The following is a 26,424-nucleotide window of genomic DNA, read 5'->3' on the forward strand; positions in this document are numbered from 1 at the left end:
TCTACGTCACCCCCAGTCATTCTCTTGCACCCAACGACTAGATAGGATGTGTGAGAGGACTATGGTGATATATTTAGTTTTTATATCTTCAATCAAAAGTTTGTTATTTTATAATAGCACCGGAGTGTGTTATTCCTTCTCTGGTAGAATTTGAAGAAGAATCTATCTGAGTTTTTCTATGATTTTAGCCGGAGTAGTTAAGATCATATTGCTGTTTCTCGGCCATCTGAGGAGAGGTAAACTTCAGATCAGGGGACAGCAGGCAGATTAATCTGCAAAGAGGTATGTAGCAGTTTATTATTTTCTGACATGGAATTGATGAGAAAATCCTGCCATACCGTTATAATGTAAACTCAGCCTTGAATGCAGTAGATGTAGCTGATATCAGGCTGTCATGTATGTATATTTTACACTTCAGTTTTCTGGGAAATGGTACTTCTCTGGCTTTTAAACTGTATACATAGACTTAACCTATTTTGCAGGGACTTGCAATAGGTTTTAAATGACAATTAATTATTGAGGTAAAACGTTTTTTTGCTGGCATGTAAAAACGTTTTTTTCTCTGAGGTACTGGGTGAAAAAATGTTTTGGGCACTTTTTTTCCACTTGGCAATAGTTTTGATTTAAATTAGAGCAGTTCACTGATCCCTCTCACTGTTATGTGTGTGGGGGAGGGGCCATTTTGGTGCTTTCACTATGCATCAGAAAAAACTCAGTCAGAGATTCATTTTCTTCCTGCATGATCCGGTTCATCTCTACAGAGTTCAGGGATCTCCAAAGCCTTTTTTGAGGGAAGTAATCATTACACCACAGCTGTGCTGATTGTATTGACTGTGATAAAAAAAAAAAACAAAAAACGTTTATTTGTGTATTTTTTTCTGCTGCCAGGGTTAGTTATCATTTGCTGAGGGGAACAATCCTTTGCTAAAACTGTATATTCTGACAAAGATTGATGCTATAACTTAATTATTTTATCTGTTATAATATTTTCTGTGCTTCTTAAAGGCACAGTTCGTTTTCATATTATTTGTAAATTACTTTGAAAAGTATTTCCAAGTTGCTGTTTATTTGCTAGTGTGTTAAACATGTCTGATTCAGAGGAATATCTCTGTGCTATATGTGTTAATGCCAAAGTGGAGCCCAATAGAAATTTATGTACTAAATGTATTGATGCTACTTTAAAAAATAGTCAATCTGTACAAATTGAACATATTTCACCAAACAACGAGGGGAGAGTTATGCCGACTAACTCGCCTCACGTGTCAGTACCTGCATCTCCCGCTCAGGAGGTGCGTGATATTGTAGCGCCGAGTGCATCTGGGCGGCCATTACAAATCACATTACAAGATATGGCTACTGTTATGACTGAAGTTTTGGCTAAACTACCAGAACTAAGAGGTAAACGTGATCACTCTGGGATGAGAACAGAGTGCGCTGATAATGCAAGGGCCATGTCTGATACTGCGTCACAGTTTGCAGAACGTGAAGACGGAGAGCTTCATTCTGTGGGTGACGGTTCTGATCCAAATAAACTGGACTCAGACATTTCAAATTTTAAATTTAAGCTTGAGAACCTCCGTGTGTTACTAGGGGAGGTATTAGCGGCTCTGAATGATTGTAACACAGTTGCAATCCCAGAAAAAATGTGTAGGTTGGATAAATATTTTGCAGTACCGACGAGTACTGACGTTTTTCCTATACCTAAGAGACTTACTGACATTGTTACTAAGGAGTGGGATAGACCCGGTGTGCCTTTCTCACCCCCTCCTATATTCAGAAAAATGTTTCCAATAGACGCCGCCACACAGGACTTATGGCAAATGGTCCCTAAGGTGGAGGGAGCAGTTTCTACTTTAGCTAAGCGTACCACTATCCCAGTGGAGGATAGCTGTGCTTTTTCAGATCCAATGGATAAAAAATTAGAGGGTTACCTTAAGAAAATGTTTGTTCAACAAGGGTTTATATTGCAACCTCTTGCATGTATTGCGCCTGTCACGGCTGCAGCAGCATTTTGGTTTGAGTCTCTGGAAGAGACACTTCAATCATCCACACTAGATGACATCACACACAAACTTAAATTCCTTAAGTTAGCTAATTCATTTATTTCAGATGCCGTAGTACATTTAACTAAACTTGCGGCTAAAAATTCAGGATTCGCCATTCAGGCACGCAGAGCTCTGTGGCTAAAATCCTGGTCAGCTGATGTTACGTCTAAATCTAAATTGCTTAATATTCCTTTCAAAGGGCAGACCTTATTCGGGCCCGGCTTGAAAGAGATTATTGATGACATTACAGGAGGTAAAGGTCATGCCCTGCCTCAGGACAAGGCCAAAGCCAAGGCTAGACAGTCCAATTTTCGTTCCTTTCGTAATTTCAAAGCAGGAGCAGCATCAACTTCCTCTGCACCAAAACAGGAAGGAGCTGTTGCTCGCTACAGACAAGGCTGGAAACCTAACCAGTCCTGGAACAGGGGCAAACAGGCCAGAAAACCTGCTGCTGCCCCTAAGACAGCATGAATTGAGGGCCCCCGATCCGGGACCGGATCTAGTGGGGGGCAGACTTTCCCTCTTCGCCCAGGCTTGGGCAAGAGATGTTCAGGATCCCTGGGCGTTAGAGATCATATCTCAGGGATACCTTCTGGACTTCAAATCCTCTCCCCCAAGAGGGAGATTTCATCTGTCAAGGTTGTCAACAAACCTAACAAAGAAGGAAGCGTTTCTACGCTGCGTACAAGATCTTTTATTAATGGGAGTGATCCATCCAGTTCCGCGGTTGGAACAAGGACAAGGGTTTTACTCAAATCTGTTTGTAGTTCCCAAAAAAGAGGGAACCTTCAGGCCAATCTTGGATTTAAAGATCCTAAACAAATTCCTAAGAGTTCCATCGTTCAAGATGGAAACTATTTGAACAATTTTGCCCATGATCCAAGAGGGTTAGTACTTGACCACAGTGGATTTAAAGGATGCTTACCTTCACATACCGATTCACAGAAGTCATTACCGGTATCTAAGGTTTGCCTTTTTAGACAGGCATTACCAGTTTGTAGCTCTTCCATTCGGACTGGCTACGGCTCCAAGAATCTTCACAAAGGTTCTGGGCACTCTTCTGGCGGTACTAAGACCGCGAGGAATTTCAGTAGCTCCGTACTTAGACGACATACTGATACAAGCTTCAAGCTTTCAAACTGCCAAATCTCATACAGAGATAGTACTGGCATTTCTAAGGTCGCATGGATGGAAAGTGAACGAAGAGAAAAGTTCTCTCTTTCCACTCACAAGAGTTCCCTTCCTGGGGACTCTGATAGATTCTGTAGAAATGAAGATTTACCTGACAGAGGACAGGTTAACAAAACTTCAAAATGCATGCCGTGTCCTTCATTCCATTCAAGAGACCAGAAATTCTCTTCTATGGTGGCTTTATCGGCCACATCTGTCCAGGGGAATGCCATTCAGCAGGCCAGACTGGTCAATTGTAACAACAGACGCCAGCCTACTAGGTTGGGGCGCTGTCTGGAATTCTCTGAAGGCTCAGGGACTTTGGAATCAGGAGGAGAGTCTTCTTCCAATAAACATTCTGGAATTGAGAGCAGTCCTCAATGCTCTTCTGGCTTGGCCCCAGTTAGCAACTCGGGGGTTCATCAGGTTCCAGTCGGACAACATCACGACTGTAGCTTATATCAACCATCAGGGAGGGACAAGAAGCTCCCTAGCAATGATGGAAGTATCGAAGATAATTCGCTGGGCAGAGTCTCACTCTTGCCACCTGTCTGCAATCCACATCCCGGGAGTGGAGAACTGGGAGGCAGATTTCTTAAGTCGTCAGACTTTTCATCCGGGGGAGTGGGAACTTCATCCAGAGGTCTTTGCCCAAATACTTCCACGTTGGGGCAAACCAGAGATAGATCTCATGGCGTCTCGACAGAACGCCAAGCTTCCACGCTACGGGTCCAGATCCAGGGATCCGGGAGCGGTCCTGATAGATGCCTTGACAGCACCATGGACCTTCAGGATGGCTTATGTGTTTCCACCTTTCCCGATGCTTCCTCGATTGATTGCCAGAATCAAACAGGAGAAAGCATCAGTGATTCTAATAGCGCCTGCATGGCCACGCAGGACTTGGTATACAGATCTGGTGGACATGTCATTCTGTCCACCTTGGTCGTTACCTCTGAAACAGGACCTTCTGATTCAGGGTCCTTTCAAACATCAAAATCTAACTTCTCTGAAGCTGACTGCTTGGAAATTGAACGCTTGATCTTATCAAAGCGTGGTTTTTCTGAGTCAGTTATTGATACCTTAATACAGGCTAGGAAGCCTGTCACCAGAAAGATTTACCATAAAATATGGCGTAAATACCTATATTGGTGCGAATCCAAAGGTTACTCTTGGAGTAAGGTTAGGATTCCTAGGATATTGTCTTTTCTACAAGAAGGTTTAGAAAAGGGGTTATCCGCTAGTTCCTTAAAGGGACAGATCCCAGCTCTGTCCATTCTGTTACACAAGCGTCTGTCAGAAGTTCCAGACGTTCAGGCTTTTTGTCAGGCTTTGGCCAGGATTAAACCTGTGTTTAAAGCTGTGGCTCCACCATAGAGTTTAAACCTTGTTCTTAACGTTTTACAGGGTGTTCCGTTTGAACCCCTTCATTCCATTGATATAAAGTTGTTATCTTGGAAAGTTCTATTTTTAATGGCTATTTCCTCGGCTCGAAGAGTCTCTGAGTTATCAGCCTTACATTGTGATTCTCCTTATTTGATTTTTCACTCGGATAAGGTAGTTCTGCGTACTAAGCCTGGGTTCTTACCTAAGGTAGTCACTAACAGGAATATCAATCAGGAGATTGTTGTTCCATCCTTGTGCCCAAATCCTTCTTCGAGGAAGGAACGTCTTTTGCACAATCTGGATGTAGTTCGTGCCCTTAAATTTTATTTACAGGCAACTAAAGATTTTCGACAAACGTCTTCCCTGTTTGTCGTTTACTCTGGTCAGAGGAGAGGTCAAAAAGCTTCTGCTACCTCTCTCTCTTTTTGGCTTCGTAGCATAATTCGTTTAGCTTATGAGACTGCTGGACAGCAGCCTCCTGAAAGAATTACAGCTCATTCCACTAGAGCTGTGGCTTCCACTTGGGCCTTTAAGAATGAGGCCTCTGTTGAACAGATTTGCAAGGCTGCAACTTGGTCTTCGCTTCATACTTTTTCCAAATTTTACAAATTTGACACTTTTGCTTCCTCGGAGGCTATTTTTGGGAGAAAGGTTCTTCAGGCAGTGGTTCCTTCTGTATAAAGAGCCTGCCTATCCCTCCCGTCATCCGTGTACTTTTGCTTTGGTATTGGTATCCCACAAGTAATGATGACCCGTGGACTGATCACACTTAACAGAAGAAAACATAATTTATGCTTACCTGATAAATTCCTTTCTTCTGTAGTGTGATCAGTCCACGGCCCGCCCTGTTTTTTAAGGCAGGTAAATATTTTTTAAATTATACTCCAGTCACCACTACACCCTTGGCTTCTCCTTTCTCGTTGGTCCTTGGTCGAATGACTGGAGGTGACGTAGAGGGGAGGAGCTATATAGCAACTCTGCTGGGTGAATCCTCTTGCACTTCCTGTAGGGGAGCAGTTAATATCCCACAAGTAATGATGACCCGTGGACTGATCACACTACAGAAGAAAGGAATTTATCAGGTAAGCATAAATTATGTTTTATTGTAAATTGAGCACACCCCTCTACTTTACCCTTTTGTGACACTAAGAAGTTGCATTCAGAATGGTCACTTGGCACATCCCGACCTCCTTTAACCACAGAGACACATGCCAGTCCGGTGTACAAGTGTAGAATAAAGTAAGGAACCAGCTGCAGCTCGCCAGGAGTCAGGTTTGTCACACTTATCTGCCACCTATTTATTGTGTTTAGATGTTTTCATGTCATCTCAAACAGTTTGTTTCAAGGGTGCTCATCAAACTATTGATAGGGCTGAAATATTTGACCTTTGCATGTTTAACAATTCAGCAAGATGCGTCATTTGCACGTACAGAAATATTTAAATATCTTTTTCTTTGTTACATCTAAAAAGGGACATTTTACATTTTTATATTATATATATATATATTTATTTAAACTGTGACGTCCCATTTATGAATAGAACTACTTTTTTTACTTGTGGAGGTGCAGCTATGTTTACTATTGGATTGTGAGAGTAGTTATTTTCACCCAGTGTCTTCAGTTGTGCACAAACATTTTCTGTTCGTTTCAGTCTTCAATTTGTAGATTGTAAGCTCTTTGGTGAAGGGCCCTACTCTTCCTGTATTTGGTTTCTTTTCTTTCCCTACCAGAGCTACGGAATTTGGCAGCAATTTACAACTAAATGACAAAAAAAAAGTCCTGCTACCCTAATGATGACAACATTTTGAATGTGTAACCTATGAAAATGGTTCTGTTTTTTTTTTTTACCAGTCACTGCATCAAAATGTTGATGTGTTATATAAAGCTACATTTCACACACTGTATTCACGCAGTGTGTATATATATATATATATATATATATACATACACACAATATACACACACAGGTATATATATATTAGTTTAGCAACAGATAGCTAGTAAAACATATATTTATATTTAATGATATTTATAAAGAAAGCAGGGGGACACCTCTAATATCCCTTTAAAGGGATAGTAAAGTCAAAAACGTTCATGATTTGGATAGAGCATGACATTTCAAACAACTTTCCAACTTACATCTATTATCAAATTTGCTTTGTTCTCTTGGTATCTTTTATTGAAGAGTAAAACTAGGTAGGCCTCATAAGGGCTCAGGAGTGTGCACGTGTCTTTAGTAATCTATAGGAGCAGTGTTTTGTAAATATTGTATAACAAAGCTACAAATAATTTTGCAAAACACTGCTGCTATAGATTACTAAAGACACGTGCACACTACAGAGCTCTTATGAGGCTACCTAGTTTTACTCTTCAATAAAAGATACCAAGAGAACAAACTAGATTTACAGAACAGAAGTAAACTGTAAAGTTGTTTACAATTTCATGCTCTATTAGAATCACGGAAGTTTAATGTTGACTTTATTGTCCCTTTCATCAACACTATTTAAAGTCAATTTTGATATAATCATGCCATCTTCAACTTAGAAGTTCTGTGTAGTTGTAGTCCTTTTTGGTAATGCCCATTTGCTTAAACACATGCACAAAAACAAACAGACATAAAAACCTACGGATTGTCCAGGAGTAAAACAATGGGGTTCAGCTCTTTCCTTGATCTGTAGTACGCACGCAGAGGTACAATAAAATTATAAAGTCCATTGCCTGCAGTCTCAGCTGAAACGATAATCAACTTGTTCTTAAACCCATACGCTTTTGCGTCCTCAAAACTGTTGTGCTTGCAACCCTAGGTAGAGATAGAACAGAGGGACACGGATTATGTTGTTATTGTATAATTAAATTCTAGAAAGACAACGGCTTGTGAATCCCTTGAGACCATTGCTAGCCCCTCAAATAGAGTCATATTTTTTCACACATTAGATAAGACGGAGATGTTACAAACAGTAGAATGATTTAGTTGGTCTCATGTGGAGGGATTCAATTAGAAACGTCTCAAATAAAACCAAACTAGGTAGAGAACAGACGGGGGCAACAAAAACAAACATTGTTTTACTGGAAAATATAAAAACATAAAATTAAAAGTTTCATAAATGTTTAACTACATAAGAATCAGTGTAATATTTACATTATATTTATATACCATTTATATTGTTGCTTTGCAGCTATAATATATTTATAAATTCTTATTTCAATTTTCAGAGACACTGACAGATGTTTTAGAATAACAATAGTGTGAAATTAATAACTGATCTGTTTTTGGTTCTTTTAAAAGGAAACATAGTATAAAATAAAAATGCTTACTTGATAAATGTATATCTTTCATGATATGAGAGTCTACAAGAATTTCACGTGGGATTACACTCAAATTCACTAGGAGGCAAAACACCTCTAATCCCCCCACTCTCTGAGAATCCTTTAGTCATAAATATGGCCAAGTAGAGAAGGAAGAAAAAAACAGGAAAGGACCAATCAGTGTCACTAACTGTATATAAAAACAAGGTTGGGGATCATGGACTCTCACCATCATAAAATAAATAAATATATATGTCATGTAAGCATACATTTTGTTTGTTTTATAAGATGGTGAGAGTCAACAAGGTCATCATATGTGGGATCTTTTTAAATAAAATTGCGCAGATTTTCAGACTCTTAACCAAGCTCTACAGTTTTAGGAGAATACTGATGTATACCTTCTCCAGCTTGCTCCTGTTTGTGTAAAGAGTCTTTTCATATGCAGAGGAAGGGGGAGTGTCTGCTATTTCCCACATGCAGTGGGTGTTCCAGATAACCTTCTTAACAGAGCTAAACTGGGAGCTTCTTAGAAAGTTTTTAAATGGTTTTATACCGTTTTTTTAGGTCAGTGTCTGTGCACATTATTTTTTATGATAGTGTCTATTACATGCAGTTAAATTAAAATTGGTGTATACTGTCCCTTTAAGCAAGGATACTCTATGAATTAAGGCCTTAATCAAAACAAAAAAGTAAACTACAGTAACTGTCCTGACCACATCAAATTTGCAAAAAGTCATTCCTTAGAGTTCTTAAAAGTTAGGCATAATAAAGGATCACCATGTTATGGTTAACAGTATTCATACTCTCTTATGAAGAAAATAATAACGTCTTCAAAGTACTGCCTTATCTGGAGAGAAAACAAGAAAATGAACCTTCTAGGCTAAGAAATAGAACCCTCCAAAATCAAGGCAAGATCCAACCATGAATTGGGTCAAACAAAGGGACTTACAGAATGCTAAAAAACAGAAAATGTACTCCAAGTAGGAGTAACTGGAAGAATAGAATGTCTTAATTCTGTTCAGGGCGTATACAAAAAGCTGAACATCAGAAATCTATATTTACCTTCAGTGATACAGAATAGACAGAGCAAAACTATGACCTATAAGAGATCTGGCCGAGAAGCTTTTCTCCGAACCGTCCTGAAGGAACTCAAGGATCTAGGTATCCTAAAGGAATTCCAAAGATATCCTCTCTCAATATTTAGACATGTTTATGTTACACACACATACATATCTATCTTCATATACATACATACATATATATATATATATATATATATATATATATATATATATGTATCTCTATGTTAAAGCCCTTTGCCTGCTTTTTTTTTCTTCTAACACCTCATATCTTTGAACCCTTAATACTTTTTTGTGCAATATTTTTTATTACATGGCGTTATTATGAGTGTAACTGTACTCTGTAATGTATTTTTGATGTTTTTCGTTACATTTTTTGTTTTGCGAACCAGAGCTCTGAGGATGTGGGTAATCAATAATGACAATAAGTCACAAGTACATTGATTGGTAACCTCACCTCTTGAGAAGACCAAATTTCCCTGAGATCTCCAAGACCCCCAGACCTAAGAGACTTGCATCCAAGTTACTTATTTCCTTTGAAGGACAAGAAATGACATCCCCTGAGAAACAGCCTGGTGGGAAGTCCACCAAGAAAGAGACTGCCTTACTAAAGGATCCAGATTAATAATGATCTGAGAGAGATGAATGCAATCCCCATACCATTGACTAAACATGCAGAACTGAAAAGGACGCAGGTGAAATTGTGCAAAAGGAATGGCGTCCGTTGCTGCAACCATCAGACCCACTACCTTCATACACTGAGTTCCTGAAGGAAGGTTCAAGAATTGAAGCTTTTGACAAGTTGACTGAAGCTTGAGTTTGCGTTGCTCTGTTGAATACTTTGCATAGCAACAGTATCTATAATCACCACCAAAAAGGAAACTCTTGTTCTTGGAACCAGAGACATTTTTGAAACATTTACTTTTGAACCATGACTGTGAAGAAACAACTGTAGTTTGTTTGTGGGAGCTGTTGCTAAAGATGGTGCTGGAACCAAAATATTGTCCAGGTAAGGCACTACGGCTATAACTTGAGTCATGATGACTGACAACAAAGCCCTCAGAGCCTTAGTAAAGATCCTGGGTGCTGTAGCTGATCCAAAAGAAAGAACTACAAACTCATAGTGTTTGTCCTGAAAGGAAAACCAAAGAAACTAACAGTGATCCTTGTGAAAAGGTATTTACAGGTAAGAATCCTTTAAGTCTATAGTTGTCATAACCTGACCCTGTTGAACTAAAGGAACAATAGTTCTGGTAGTTTCCATCTTGAATGAAGGGACTCTCAAAAACTTGTTCAAAGTTTTCAGATCCAAAATGGGTCTGAAAGTTCCCTCCTTCTTTGAAATGATGAAAAGGCTGGATTAGAAACACTAGCCTCATTCCAAAGAAAAAACTGGAATGATCACTCCCATATTATCTAACTCTAGAACACACTGAAAAAGGCATTCTTTTTCTCAGTAATCCATGGGAAGTGTGACAGAAGAAACCTCCACCGAGGAGGCTATGATCGAAAACCTATTCTAAAACCTAGTGATACTATATCTAGTACACAAGGGTCCTAAACAGATTGTGATCAGGCCTCCTGAAAAAGTCTCAACCTGCCCCCTAACACTGACAAGTCTGGTTTAGGGGGCACACTTTCATGCTGACAGAATTGGAAGGTGATTTCTTATTTTGTTTAGACTTATTCCAAACTGGATTAAATAAAAAGGTACTAAGGTAACCACCTGAAATAACTGTAATTCCAGACCATAGTTAAAAATGAAGAGATATAGCATCCTAGCTTCCCCTATAAAGCATCCAATGACACCTAACGTACACTCATCGTATGCCGCCACCACCACCCTAAATTTATGTTACCGGACTAGTGTCCACTGGCTATTATATACGTAAGTTTTTGTAACTACTGATAGCCTGCAGGCTGTGTGAGTGAAAAATACTTACCTGACAGAACAACCACTCCACTGTGCTTACCTGCCTGCAAAGTCTGTGTATAGTAGAGAGCCTATCCAGTACTGTATTGAACAGCACAGAATTTACTGAGGGTGTACAGCTACATGGCCAAGCAGGAGGTGGCCCAGCAACACCTGTGGCAGGTTTGTAATCTCAACTCCCGCAGGAGGATTACATTATACAGCCAAGTACTCTCCTATACCCCTCTCTTCAAAGGTTCACCTTATGAGGGGAACAACGGGCTAAAAGACCCCCTTTCCAGCAAGAATCTTGAGCACCTCAAATCTTCAGCTTCTCCTGGAGAGTGAAAGAAAAGATTGGGAGGTACATGGAAGTGGGAGGGATTACAAATTCTTCTGTAGGGTGTCTTTGCCTTCTCCTGGTGGCCAGGTAAGGCATTCCCAACAGTAAGGACTAGTGGACTCTCAACACCTTAAGAAAGAGCATAGTTTTATCTTTTTCTTAAAGGAACATTAACCCTAAAAATTTAACGATTCAGATAGAGAAAACAGCTTTAAAGAACATTCCAAATTTACTTCTATTATCAAATTTTCTTTTCTTTTTCTTGTTATCCTTTGTTGATAAGCAGGGTAGTAAGTTCAAGAGTGTGCACGTGTCTGCAGCACTATATGGTAGCAGTTTTAGAACAATGTTATACATTAACAAGAGCACTAGATAGCTGCACTATTTCTTGTCATGTAGTGCTCCACACATGTGCACGCTACCTATCTAGATATCTCTTCAACAAAAAACAACATGAGAACTAAGCAAATTTGATCATATGTTTAAAAAGCAGTTTTGAAATTGTATTCTCTATCTGAATAATGAAATAAAAATGTTGGGTTTCATGTCCCTTTAATAAGCTTATAAAGATATGTTGCTGGTCAAACAAAACAGCAGTGGGAGCTGTCACTATCAACCAATGAGCATTAATACTGCAATGTACATAAGTTTAATCCCCCCCCCACACAAAATAAATATATATATTTAAATAAGTAACATTACATTAATCTTCCTCATTGGTAGCAATTAAAGGGACATTAAAGGCACACTGAACCCAAATTTTTTCTTTTGTGATTTAGATAGAGCATGCAATTTTAAGCGAAAAATCAATCAAATTTTCTTCCTTCTCTTGGTATCTTTATTTGAAATGCAAGAATGTAAGTTTAGATGCCGGCCCATTTTTGGTGAATAACCTGGGTTATTCTTGCTGATTGGTGGATAAATTCATCCACCAATAAAAAAGTGCTGTCCAGAGTTCTGAAACAAAAAAGAAGCTTAGATGCCTTCTTTTTTCAAATAAAGATAGCAAGTGAATGAAGAAAAATTGAAAATAGGAATAAATTAGAAAGTTGCTTAAAATTGCATGCTCTATCTGAATCACTGAAGAAAAAAATTTGGGTTCAGTGTCCCTTTAAGCAGTAAATACAGGCTACACATAATGATATATTCAAAGCAAAGATTACCCTTAGAGTAATATGTAGATATATTTTTACTGTTATATTTGTTGTTTAAATATTGATGATATAAGTGTTAAAGTTTAGTTTGAACTAGTTTTCTAATTATCTGTCTTGTGTGAAGAACAATAAGGGAATATATATATATATATATATATATATATATATATATATATATATATATATATATATATATATATATATATATATATACATATATACATATACATATACATACTGTACTGTATATATAAACCAGGCAAAAGAGTTTGTGTAAACAGGGCGGTGGGGAAATTACACAACCTTTTTTTTTTTAGTCTATTTTATTGTCTGTTTTGTATCTCTTCCTAAATTATTTGCAGCAGGACAGTGAGATAAGCCAAAAACTTAAGTTTAGACATTACTTTATAGAACCTCAGTGGCAAATTTCAAATTTAAATTACAGGAAAAGAGGCCAAAATAAATCATGAATTACTACACATAATTATGCAATTTATATTACATCCCTTTAAAAGAATGTAAAAACAAGCTATAAATCACTGTGTATGTTACATTATCTGTGGTACAAATAGGTGCACACAGAAATCTGAATGACTTAGACAGTTTATTTTAATCACAACTCCAGTTTACAGTTAAAATTAGTTTTCCTCCTCATACAAACAGCTCCAAAATCAATATTATCTGATAGAACACAAAAGGTTTTGTCATCCACTAAAGTGATTTTTATTTGGCTTTTATAAGCTCGCTCACAGCAGCATCTGTTCAAAGCTTTTGTCTTGGTCCCATAATACAATAATTAAGCAGATGTTTGTTATTTCCCAATACACAAAAGGTGTTTGTACCTTATCCAAGCGAAGGCAGCAAAACGCAGCTTTAGATGGCAGAAGATGGCACAGTGTTGGAGAACTTCCGATGTAAGGTGAATTAGGGGGGTATCCTTTCACGTACCTGGGGAAGGGAATAAAAGGATTAGACAAACTGAAATATACCTCGTCTATACTGTGCATTAGGTTCTAGCACTTTTATAGAACCGAAAGATGCTAAAGGAACAGTAATGATATTGATATTTTTTTTATATAAAACTAGTCCTAAAGCCCGTGTACACGGGCCATTTTCTGTAGTGCCCGCCCCCGCCACACCCACTCATGTCCGGCCACGCCCCACCACACCCACTCACTTCTGGCCAAACCCCCGCCACACACGCTCCCGTCCACCCTCTCTGCTGTCTGATCCTCACAAACGGCCAGCTATGTTTGTCCTTGCGCAGTATCTACTGTGCATGACAGCTTCAAACAAACATACCTGGCCGTTTATTATAGAAGATGTTTAGTTATGCAAAATAAAACAATTTTCCAATATATTTTTATTTAGCTCCCTTTTTCATGTAATTTAACTTTGAAAATAAAGCAATTTCTAACTTGAAATGTGCCCTGCTGACTCATCAAGGCTAACCTTGCTACATATATATCAAAATTGGCTTTAACTGATAACAACTGCAAAACAGTTTATACTAACTATACGACAGTAGCTAGCCTTGCGGTCTGCCCTGATTGGCTCCTCCAAATTAGGAAAATGGTGTGTGGAGTTTGGCTGTCGAAAACTATTTGCAGTAAAAAGAATGTTAATTTGTTTTAAAACATTAAGACTTGACTGATATGTTATTCTATAGCAGCACAACAAATGTGTCTTATAATTACAAGCTGTTTACCGTCCCTTTAAAGGGGCATTGTTCTATAATCTACATGAAAGAGCATCATTTAAGCATTTTAACATTAAAAATATAAAGTAAAAGCTGTTACAATTTCTTCTTACAAACCGGTATAAATTGTGAACTTCCTAATAATGATCACTGACTGAGGCTACTTCCTGCTAATACTAGAGAATATTATAGGGGGCGCCCTTACTATGAAGGTAATTAGATGATCACCACTCTAAAAAATATATTTGTTAGTAGTTAGCTAATCTTAGTCTATGTAACCAGAATATCACAAATTGAAGGTATATATATATAATATATAATAGTATATCAACTCAATAACACTAGATGTTAATAGATATTGACATATATCCACAATAGTGTTTACACAATGAGCTATATGAAAAACATTTAGTATAAATGTATAACCAGAGATGATAATATATAAAAAATATAGTCTCTTTTGAAGGTGATGGTATTAATGAAGGCAGCAATCTGTAAAGCACCAGGCCTGGATCCAGGATTAGTGATCTAAAAACAATATAAGAAGACCGATGCGCCACATGGCCCAATATTGTTTGGTACAGATAAATAATTGTTATGTGTGTTAGATACACTCGCATGCGATAGAGCACCTCTAGTAGTGCAAATGGAGCAGTCTGGGATCAATAACATTCACCCAGAAGACCGGCCTCCCGAGATTATTAGGAAATCTGTGGATAGTGGTAGAAAACACAGGGTGCCTATATGGCCTAGTACTGTTTGACCCAAATTGAATAATAATAAGTGTTAAAATGCACTCACATTTGTTGGAGCATCTCCTTTGATGCTATTGGAGCAGGCTGGGATCAATATAGTCACCCAACAGACTTATTCACAGATAGTCAGGAGACTCCAGGAATCCAGCGAAGATAATTGGTGACCCAATATAGTATTCCCAAATGATATCAAATATTGAGGCAGCAAGTGGTAAAAGTAATCAACTTAATTGATTAAAAATATTAAAAGCAACTAGCAACGCGTTTCTCAGCCAACAGTGGCTGTTTCATCAGGCTTGAAACTATATTGGGTCACCAATTATCTTCGCTGGATTCCTGGAGTCTCCTGACTATCTGTGAATAAGTCTGTTGGCTGACTATATTGATCCCAGCCTGCTCCAATAGCATCAAAGGAGATGCTCCAACAAATGTGAGTGCATTTTAACACTTATTATCATTCAATTTGGGTCAAATAGTACTAGGCCATATAGGAACCCTGTGTTTTCTACCACTATCCACAGATTTCCTAATAATCTCGGGAGGCCGGTCTTCTGGGTGACTGTTATTGATCCCAGACTGCTCCATTTGGACTACTAGAGGTGCTCTATCGCATGTGAGTGTATCTGACACAATTATTTCTCTGTACCAAACAATATTGGGCCATGTGTCGCATCTGTCTTCTTATATTGTTTTTAGATTCCTGCTAATACTCACTGAGCATCAGCAGGAAGTACCTGTTGACCAATGAGCACTAGAAGAAAGAAAATGGCTATCAGCCAATAAAAAGCATTATAATAAAGTACCTAACAGCCTATTAGCATAAGTAGAGTGTACACAACGGATACAGCAGTACTTCGTTTTGTAATATAAATAGCTTTTGCTTCACATGCTTTTCATGCAAACCCCCCCCCCCAAGTTTAATGTGTTTAGATATTTCTTTTTCATATGGATAACAGATTTGTTTGCATGTATAACAGTGCCACATTAAAGTGGAATTATCACATTAGGTAGAAAAATACATTAAGAACAATACATGGCATGCCCTGAAAATTGTATTCTCTTGAGGTCAGTTCCGGAGGAGGAGCCCAGGTGTGTGGTCAGGTGTGATACCTGCTCAGCACAACCTCCATTGCAAGCTGCTGGCGAAATCTTCGCGCCTAAGCCCTTACTTTTTGGGAGGCTTGTTCAGCAAGGATATCGCTGCTGGATCTGACATAGTGCCAGTATATCGCACATAAACTGTAAGCTGCCATAATCACTGTACCTTGCCCCCAGCCTTACCCGTGCAATTCTCACTGCTATAAAGGGAAGGAAAGAGGTGGAAAGAAAAACTATGCTGTATTGCACACGGAAAAGTTTTTTTTGAAGTGGAGCGGAGGATGGACTCTGACTAATTCAGGAGGTTTCCTGGTCTGAAGCCTCTACGGGGGTTATCCCTGGCTTACCGATTGAACCCGGCGTGGTCACTTGCCTGCTCTACACCGACACTGTCAAAGTGAGTTAAAGTCAGCCATCTGGCATTACCTGCAGGTCTCGCTGAGTTGTTGCAGAGGTGGGTGTGCCGGACGGGTCCGCCTGGTCTGTTGTGGCTCCCGTCTCTGTTCGGGTGGAGTTGGCTGGTCTCGCGGCTGCTCACGGTCCGTTGTCTCCTCCCACCGGTGCTGCGTGAGGGACACGGACCGATATCCGCTTCTGTCTCACCCTCCTAGGCTCCAGGCTGCCCCCCCTCTGATGTCCACTGCTCCCAGCGCTGGTCTCCTTGTGCGCTGTCAGTCTTCCTCGGCAGCTGTGGTCAGGTACACCCCCCTCCCACCGGTGCTGCGTGAGGGGGGACTGTGCTGAAGAGGAGCACCTTGTTCCCGGTCAGGATATCCTGAAGCTAGCAGTGGGTAACGTACTTACTGATTGACAAAGGGGGAAAACATATACAAAAAGGAGGACTTCTCTACCTCTCTTCTCCCTTCCCTCCTTTGCCACGTTTATACTATTAAAAGTTAAGGAGTGGGAATTGTTTTGAGAAAGGGGAAGCAAAGGGGCTAACACGGACAACTTGCATCCGGATATATACAGGCAAGACTTGATAAGGCTCAAGGCTCAAGTTTAAAGTCATTATCCTACCTGGCAGGTGGCTAGGATAATGAATCTGCCTATATAATTTCTTTTTCGTCTGGACTTGACCCAAAAAAAAAAAAAAAAAGAGAAAAAGAGAGAGAAGGAAAAACACAAAAAATTTTTTTTTTCTTTTTTTTTTTTTTTTCTCTTTCCCTTAAATCCAAGTGTGTTTAAGAACTTAAGCTAATGACTTGCATAAATGGGAAATGTAAATATCAAATTTGTGATTTAAACTGTGGAAAATGAGTCTAATTATACTAATTTATTAACTCTAGGGAGCTGCTAATTCCTGTTCTACCTTCTACAGATATTCAGATTCTGAATCCTCTGTCTGGATTTTCACCCTCCCTCTTACTAAATTTGTCAAATTACTGTACTCATTTTCTAAGTTTACATGCAGTGATAGGGAATTTTGAAGCTAGTTAAATAACTCAGAATATTGATGAATAAATAAGAAATTATAAGTCTTAAATTCTAGAACTTTGTAATTTCCATATAGTAGAGAATTGGTTAAGGCATCCCTGTCTCTGACTGTGTTTTTTTGTATATTAAGGGGAAAATCTATCGTGGAACTGTTGTTGCTCTGAAGGATAGATTGCCCCCTCATTCTCCATTTCTCAGTTTTTTTTTGAATGGTTAACACAGCTAGACTGGTGTGCTTTGCAACTCTCTGGTGCCTGGAAACCCTTCTCTTGCCTTCTGATTATGTGACTGTGATTGTGTATCATTTAATTTCCTATAGGTAGCAATCTAATGTGCTAGATCTTGTAAAACCATTGTTTGTTTGAGTTTTGCAGCACCTCTGTGGCTTATTCGTACTTTCCTTCTTTGTTTTGTGTTGAAGAGAAATTTTAAAGCCCAAGAGGCAGCCCTCAGGAACTGAGAGTAGCACATGAATATACCTGTGGTTAGTTGGAATTAGGAGGACTAAAAGCATAAATTACAGTCACAATTTTTTTTTTTTTTTGTTCCTTGAAAATTCTGTTACAAAATAATCCTATATTAAGTACTAGTACAGTGAACTAGAGTTAGAGGTAAATTAGAGGGCATAATATTTTTGGATATATTTCTGATACTGGGCTTAAGGTCCTTAAGAGTGCTCTAATCACTTTCCCATATTTTTACTCACTTCCTTTTCCCCCACTGTTCTTTGATATTTGTTTTCACTTTAAGGGGATTAACCCCTTTCGAATTAGTTAATACCCTATATTTTTATTACAGCACATTCATAGATTTATGGATAAATATATCAACACACAGGTTAAAACGTCCCCGCTAAATATGTCTGCAAGGCAAAGGGATAAAAAATCTAAGGCTTCAACGGAAACCCTGGCCGACATCCACCCCACCACCACTACTTCCCCTCACATAAATGCACCACTTGATTTACAAACACTTGTCTCAAATATATCCGAAGCTTTAACACCTAAATTCGATGCCCTCAAAATTGAAATAAAACAGGATATTTTATCATTAACAACTGAAATTCGCCAATTCTCTAGCAGATTGAGCGAGGCAGAACAAAGAATCTCTGACCTAGAGGATACGATGGGTAGTCATACTGATAAAATAGACTCTCTAAACTCTAAACTTATAAAAACCCAATCTAAAATGGAAGATTTAGAGAATCGTGCGAGACGCAATAATTTTAGGGTTATAGGGGTCCCTGAGGAAAAACAATACGAAGATCTTACTAAATTCTTAACTAAAACATTACCACAATTACTTCAAATTCCACAAACTCACCCACAGATAGTCCTTGAAAGAGCACACAGGTTAGGCTGGCAGCCTCCAGATAAAGAAAACCCCAGACCAAGACCAATTATAGCGAAAACACTTAATTATCAGGATAAAGTTTTATTATTACAGTTCTATAAAAAAAACCAACCTATCCTCTTAGGGGAGACTAAAATAATGCTCTTTCAGGATTTTTCAGCTGAAACATCAGCCAAAAGAAGGGAGTTGGCTCCAGTTTGCACTAGATTAATAAACCAAGGGTATCGAGCCACTATTATCTACCCAGCTAGACTGAAAATCATAATAGAGAACCGGACACATTTCTTTGATTCAGCCAGAGAGGCAGAAAAATTTATAAATCAATCCACTGCCCCAAATCTAGGGTTAAGACCACAGGCAACGACCCTTTCCTAAGTACACTTAGTTAAATCCGAGTTAAGTCTCCTTTTTTCTTTCTGTATTATGGCAGCTTATCATAAAGTTGGAAAACGAGGCCCTCGGTGGTCCTCGGTTGTGTTTCTGTGTTTATGGGATGTTTTTTTTTTTTTTTTTTCTTCTCTCCTCCTTTCATTTCTTTCTTCTCTTCCTGTGATAAATTAGATGGCCAGCATAATAAATAAACTTAAATTTGCCTCCTGGAATATTGGGGGTATTACCTCCCCGATTAAACGTAAAACATTAATATCATATTTAAGAAAAATTCACACTGATATTGCTTTTATACAGGAAACCCACCTAAAGACAGAAGAAATTCTAAAACTCAAATGCTCATGGGTCAAGGAAGTTTTATTTTCACCTAGTAAACAGAGAAGGGGAGGAGTTGCAATTATTTTGGGGAAAAAGTTAAACTACCAAATTCTGCATATAAAAAATGACACGGAGGGAAGATTTCTTTTGGTAAAAATTAAGATTGACAATGTAATGTACACATTATGTAATATCTATGCCCCTAATAAGATTAATTGGTCCTTCTGGGAAACACTACAGGCAGATATTATGACTTATAAAGAGGGTTACCTGATAGTTGGAGGGGACTTTAATATGGCACCCCAATACCCCTTAGATAGATTAAGACAACAACCACTGAGCCCCAGAACTAAAAGAGATAAAATCGAATCAAAATTGTTTAATAGACTTTTCCAAAATCTTGGGGTTAGGGATATATGGAGGTTACAAAATCCGGATTTAAGGGACTACACATGCCTTTCCAAGGCGCATAAATCACTTTCAAGGATAGATCTTTTTCTTTTAGATGAAGAATTATGTAAAACGAGAGTAATAGCAGGAATTCTTCCTATTTGCATCTCTGATCATGCCCCTATTTTTTTGGAGTTCCAAGCTAGCGATCCCACTACTAGATATAATCGATTTCATTTCCCATCATATTTAGCCATGGACCTTAAATTTAAGAATTGGGTAAATCTTAAGTTAGAAGAATATATCTCTTTCAACCAGGACTATATCAATCGTCCTACCATTTTTTGGGAAACAGGAAAAGCTGTGATTAGAGGCGAGATTTTGGCATATTGTATTAGGAGGACAAAGAAATTTAAATTCAGGGAAAAGGAAATTGTAAAAGCAGTATCTAATACATATAATTCTTATCTCCTACAAAAAACACCCAGAACCTGGGAACGATACACGCAGGCGCTAAAAGATAGAGATACTTTTCTTCTCTATAAAACATCTCAAAAGGATCTAAGATTTCAAGCTAAACTTTACAGATATGGTAGTAAATCGGGCAAACTCTTAGCAAGGTTAGTTAAAAAAGATAAAGAGGTTTCCCTAATTGATTCCCTATCTGAAGATGGTAAATTGATAACAAAAATGGAAGATATATCACAGATACTCTTATCTTACTATAAAGATTTATACTCTTTGAAAAATTCAAATATATCTGCCTGTGAAGATTTTTGGAGTAAGATTGTATCTCCATCACTATCACCTGATCAGATGGAAAATCTGAATCTCCCGATTACTGAATTGGAAATATCAAGAGCAATACAAAATCTATCCTTGAATAAAGCTCCAGGCCCGGACGCCCTCCCCAACGAATTTTATAAAATCGCAACGTTAACAATTTTGCCACACCTAACTTCACTATATAATGACATATATATAAAGGGTAACTCTCCTTCTCCTAACTTTGCCGCCTCTTGTACCACTCTGATTCTTAAGCAAGGCAAGGACCCAAAGAGGAAGGAATCATATAGACCTATAGCCTTGCTTAACTCAGATTACATGATTCTTACTACTATTTTGGCCTTGAGGCTACAAACAATTCTTCCTGGTGTTATTCATAATGACCAAGCGGGCTTTATGTCCAAGCGTAATTCTTCAGCCAAGATAAGAGAGCTGTTTCTTACTATTGATTTCTTCAGAACTAGGGAGGGGTTGGGGACTGGAGGGTACGGGGTCACCCCTGATTTAGCAGTTATAGCAATAGATGCCGAGAAGGCTTTTGATTCGATACATCATGATCACTTAATTAATTCTCTGCAACATTTCGGCTTCCATGGCAAATTCCTCAATTTTGTTAAAAATCTTTATAACGTAGCTTCTACAAAGATGTTAATTAATGGCTTGACTACTCCAGATATTTTTCTTAAAAGAGGAACTCGACAGGGGTGTCCTCTCTCTCCACTCCTCTTTAACGTCTCTATTGAACCCTTGGCCATATGCATCAGGAAGCAGCTGGAGGGGATTAAGATCGGTTCAGAAGAGCTGAAAATAGCTCTATACGCCGATGATATTCTTATCTACATGTCTAATAGTGTTAATAATATTCCCAAACTCCTATCTATTATTGAACAATTCGGCTCATTCTCCGGGTACAGAGTGAATACCACAAAATCGGAACTCATGTGGATCAAACCCCCTAAGGAACCTATGTTAAGCTTACCTTTCAAAATAGTCTCCAGAGCTTTTAAATATCTAGGGATAATGATTTCACCTATCCCAGAAAAATGGTATAGCCTCAACATTACCCCAGTACTCAATAGAGTTATGAAGATTCTCAAAAATTGGCAGAATCTCCCCCTTTCTTTGTCAGGCCGTATAGCCCTATATAAAATGATATGTCTACCCAAAATTTTATATGTAATACAAAATACTTCATTGATCATAAGGGGAAGAGACTTAACAATATTCAACACTACCTTGAGAAAATTTCTGTGGCAAAATAAAAAACCCAGAATTTCTTTACTTAAACTCTCTCTCCCAAGAGAACTCGCGGGTCTGGCTCTACCAGACCTAAAACTCTATAACTATGCCTTTTTATTACGTTTAATTATGGATTGGATATATGAGAGAAACTATGTCACTAATAATAACTTAGAAAGAAATGTAACACATCCATACCTTCCTTTAGCAATTATTCATTGTAATGCTGTTCAATTATCAAAGGAGGTGAAAAGGATGAGAACAATTTATAGTCCCCTTCAAGCGTGGTGGAAAGTGTGTAAACTCCTAGGCGTTGAATATAGGGTCTCTAAATTTATGCCATTATCAGGCAACCCTCAATTCCAGGCGGGAATTCTATTTTCACCTTTTCAGAGGTGGCACAGGGTAGGTTTAAGTAAGGTCTCTCAGTTATTAGATTTTGAAAGGTCATGCATAAAAACCTTTGGCTCATTAAGATCGGAATATAATATTCCCCAAAAAGATTTCTTCGCGTACTTACAAGCAAGACATTATGTATCTAATTTAATAAGTTCCTATGGATGGAATTGGTCCCAGGGGCCCATAGAGAAATGGCTCATCTTAGCTAATTCTGGTATTATTTCAATCTCAACTAGTTATATAGATTTGAGTTCTATAAGAGGGGTTTCTAATCTGGAAAAGATCTCCACTAAATGGGCTGCAGCTCTAAGGCAAAGCTATATAGAGACTAGCTGTATCCAATTCTCAATTGCGGAAACTAAGCGAGTTACCCTTTCCTCCACATGGAGAGAATCCCACATTAAATTACTACTAATGACTTTTTTCACTCCAGAAAAGGGAGCGCGGTTTGGTAACTCTAAATTTAGTTCTTGCCCTAAATGTTCTCTCCCCTCTGCTTCTCTCACACATATGTTTTGGGAATGCCCAAAGATGCAACAATTCTGGTTTAAATTACAATATTGGCTTAATACTATTTTAGGAACCTCCTCTATGAGATTAGAGGTATCTCACATTATATTTCTATGGAAGGACTCAGGAGCTCAGACAGGTAATACTAAAATAGTCAATATGGCTATATTAGCAGCCAGATATCTAATCCTCAGAAAGTGGAAGGGGGGGACTGCCCCCAGTATTCCGGAGGTCAAAAATTGTCTAAAAAAACAATGTATCCTTGAGCAAATGGATACTAATTTAAATAAGGAATGTGAGGTTATTTTATTTTTTAAGAAATGGTCATCCTTTATTAAATCTTTTCCTTCAAGTGAAATTGACCTCCTAATTCATCCATTCAGAAACTCAGAAATGGTGTTGCTGGGCATCTCTGCTTATTTTTTCCCCTCCTTTCTCTTTTCCTTTTCGTCCCCCCCCCCTTTTTTTTTTTTTTTGTTTTGTTTTGTTTTTTGCATGTGTATTTGTGTGGTAGTCTTGTTTGTGTGTCTGTCAGTTTGTTGATTGTTGCTTGTTGGTGGGCTCACTCCAACTAAGGACGAGGGTTTTCGATAGAATAACAAGACATAAGTTCTGGATAATCCTTAATTGGAGGTATTTTAAGTTATAGAGGGAAAATAAAATTTTCTCCAACAGGTGAGCATTTAGTTGAGTGGAATATACAATGAAATTCAGTGATAGGTAGGTTAGTCTAATTCAAGGTACATTTCTCTTCTTTTTGTCCTTTTTTTCTTTTTTTTTTTCTTACTTTGAATTACCTTGTAAGCATCAAGTAATGTACGGTTTCAAGTTCACTAAGCTGCATCTGTTTTTGTTATGTTGTATGCTCCTCGGTGTTAACAGTTGATTATATGAATTTGTATAACCTGTTGGATACTAAATAAAGACTTAAAAAAAAAAAAAAAAACAAAAAAAAAAACAAGAACAATACATGTTATACTGAATAATGTTACTGGCATTGCATCCAATCACATAGTCCCAGGCTAGGTTTCTATTTATTTATTTATTTTTATATCATTTTAACAATTTTTAAGAAAGTAAACAATGGTGTAGAATCATAAGTAGTGACCATAACAAGATTTCACACAGGCCTGGACAGGCTATAGGGTATACATGACATTTGCATCGTGAGCCGGGAGAGTTGTGGGCTGGCTTGGTTGCGTTAGCCCCACCCAGTCACCAGCATTATTATTTAAGCATGATAAAGGGCGAGCCCTGCCTCTCACTGCCTTACTGTGTCTGTGAGCCAGTCACAGAGAACCAACTCCTCTTGATGATACCTGTGGGTGACTGTTTTGTGTGATTGTGGATATCTGGGGTGCTTTATCTTTGCATGTGGGTGCTGCCTGCCTGTGGATGAATTTGTGTGTTTTATGCTTATGTGTGATGACAAGTGTTCAGGTGGCTGCTATTTTGAGTGATTGGGACTACACAGGCTAATGAGCAACAAGCGCTTATTCTTTATTTAAATGTGAACCTTTTTTTTCTTATTTCTTTTCACTTTTTTACTATTTAATGATAACCAATTTACAAAATACAGTGACAGAAGGGTGTTACAATCTTAATGGTTTTGTAAACCAAACTAGTACCTTATACTTGTCAGTTTTGAGGTATGGTTAAATAACAAAAAGGGGAGGGGGTAGGCTGATCTGCCTTAAAATGCCTGAGCCCGTTTTTGATCCCAGTCTGTCCCTAATTTTCCACATCTTTTTTCACTGCTCCTTTTTTTTTTTTTTTTTTTTGCTCTTATTACTTTCCCTACCTTATTTGCTTGATTTACCAGTGAGGTAGGAGGTTTTTTTTATAAGGTTTGGGATTTTTTGCCACTTCCTAGTGGAAAGGAAGAGTAATTCCCAGGAGCAATGGATTCTGGACTCTCATCACCATGAAATAAATGAATTTATCAGGTAATATTATTTTTTAATTTTTTTTAAATGCTGAAAATGACCTAAATCAGTTTTCTAATTTTGCAGCATTTTGAAAACCAAGGTTACAGATCTTGCTTTTTGGCTTAAGTAGGGAGTGTGGGACAAACACAATCCTTTTTAAAATAAAAGCGGTTTTTAATGGCCCTTTAAGATTACCCCTGTAAGAAATTGTTCTTTCGACTACAAATATATGGAAACCACAGTGACTTCTATAAAGAGACATGGATCTATATGTAAGTGGTGAGACCTAGCCGGTGTCCTATCGAAAATAGCGACCTTGTTGAGATTTGCTACCTCGACCTGCGCATGCTCAAAATTATGTAATTGCACTTCCCAAGGGATCTGTGGAAAGTGATTACGTAATAGTGAGCATGTGCTAATTGCAGGTAGCTAATCTTGACGAGCGCAAGAGTAACTTTGTCTGTTACTGCTTAGTGTTACTATATCACACTAAGTCAAGTGTAGGCATTGTTAATCAGACTCATATAGACGCTGCACTGTAATTCCACCAGGTCCACAATTTTTTTTTGCCTCTGCCTAAGGGGTTCAGCCCCCTTTGTAAACCTCATTCCCCAAGGTTCACTTGGAGTGGATTGCAGAGGATCAGCAGGGCGCCCCCCTTGAACCCCCAGGCGGAGGCAAAAATGACAGTGAAGATGGGCAAATTACAGTGCAGCGTATATATGTTGAGATTTGCTACCTGTATCTGCACATGCTGTTGATTACATAATCACATTCCACACATTCCTTTCAAATATAACCGTGCAGACATAGTTACCATCTAATGGTGATGTGACACCTGTAAAAGGCTGTGGTCTTGCTTTGCTGCAAATATCAAGGTCTCTTGAGGTCACTAGAATTTGTGCATTTTCTTCTATACATACATAATGTTCCTTTAAAGGATAACATTGACCCCCCAGTGTTTTCCGTCCAGACAATACCCACGTCATTTAGGTGGGGTCTGTGTACAGTTTGGGTGCTGTCAGTCTTTGTTTAGGTTCACAAGGTGTTGAAAACTATATATGCAGGTAACCTTTACATTTGGTTAGTGCTTTTTATATTTATGTAGTAGAAATCATCTTGTGACTAGCTCCTGACTAAATTATTTTGATAGGTAATTTTACTAATAAATGTTGTACTTTGAATTTCTATTTAAGTGCTAAAGCCCCTGCGTTTACTTAGTAGGATATACTTATCCCTACAGAGGGGGTCTCTTTTTTTCTTTTTGAGGCTTAATTTTGGCAACAATATTTCCATGAAAGAGTTGTTCTTACGTAAAACCAGTAGACCTATTTTGTGTTAGACAAATTACTTTATTTTACTTTGTGCTGTCCTCCTGAAAAGGGGTTAAATACATTATCAAAGTTATGCTCCTGTGTCACTCCAGATAAACAAACATCTGGTGAGCCAATCAGAAAAAGGCATACATGTATTTACTCCAATCACTGGGTGTAACTTCACCTGGAGCTGAATGGGGCTGTCTCTGTTTAATCTTCTGCAGGAGTAAAGTACAGAATAAACCTTTTTTTTTTTTTTTAAAGTTATATTTTGTTAGATTGTAAATTACAAAGTCCTCTAAAGCTTAACATTAAAGTGACAGTAAAGTCAAAATGACTCATTATTTGGATCGATGACGCAATTTTCAGTAACTTTCCAATTTGTTTCTTTGATTAAATTTGAGTCATTCTTTT

At 38.2% G+C, this 26,424-nt stretch overlaps 1 protein-coding gene across 1 annotated transcript in view; it reads right to left on the reverse strand.

The window, feature by feature from the left end:
* The window catches only part of KCNT1 (potassium sodium-activated channel subfamily T member 1), a 497,185-nt gene that overhangs the window by 71,697 nt on the left and 399,064 nt on the right, over window positions 1–26,424 (reverse strand). The window contains exons 20-21 of the mRNA XM_053696070.1: window positions 13,235–13,340; window positions 7,226–7,398 (exon numbers count right to left, since the gene is read on the reverse strand). Of these exons, the coding sequence (XP_053552045.1) occupies window positions 7,226–7,398; window positions 13,235–13,340 (279 nt within the window). The remainder of the gene's footprint in view (window positions 1–7,225; window positions 7,399–13,234; window positions 13,341–26,424) is intronic.

This window comes from Bombina bombina, chromosome 12 (assembly GCF_027579735.1).
Source record: "Bombina bombina isolate aBomBom1 chromosome 12, aBomBom1.pri, whole genome shotgun sequence".
Taxonomy (NCBI): Eukaryota; Metazoa; Chordata; class Amphibia; order Anura; family Bombinatoridae; genus Bombina; species Bombina bombina.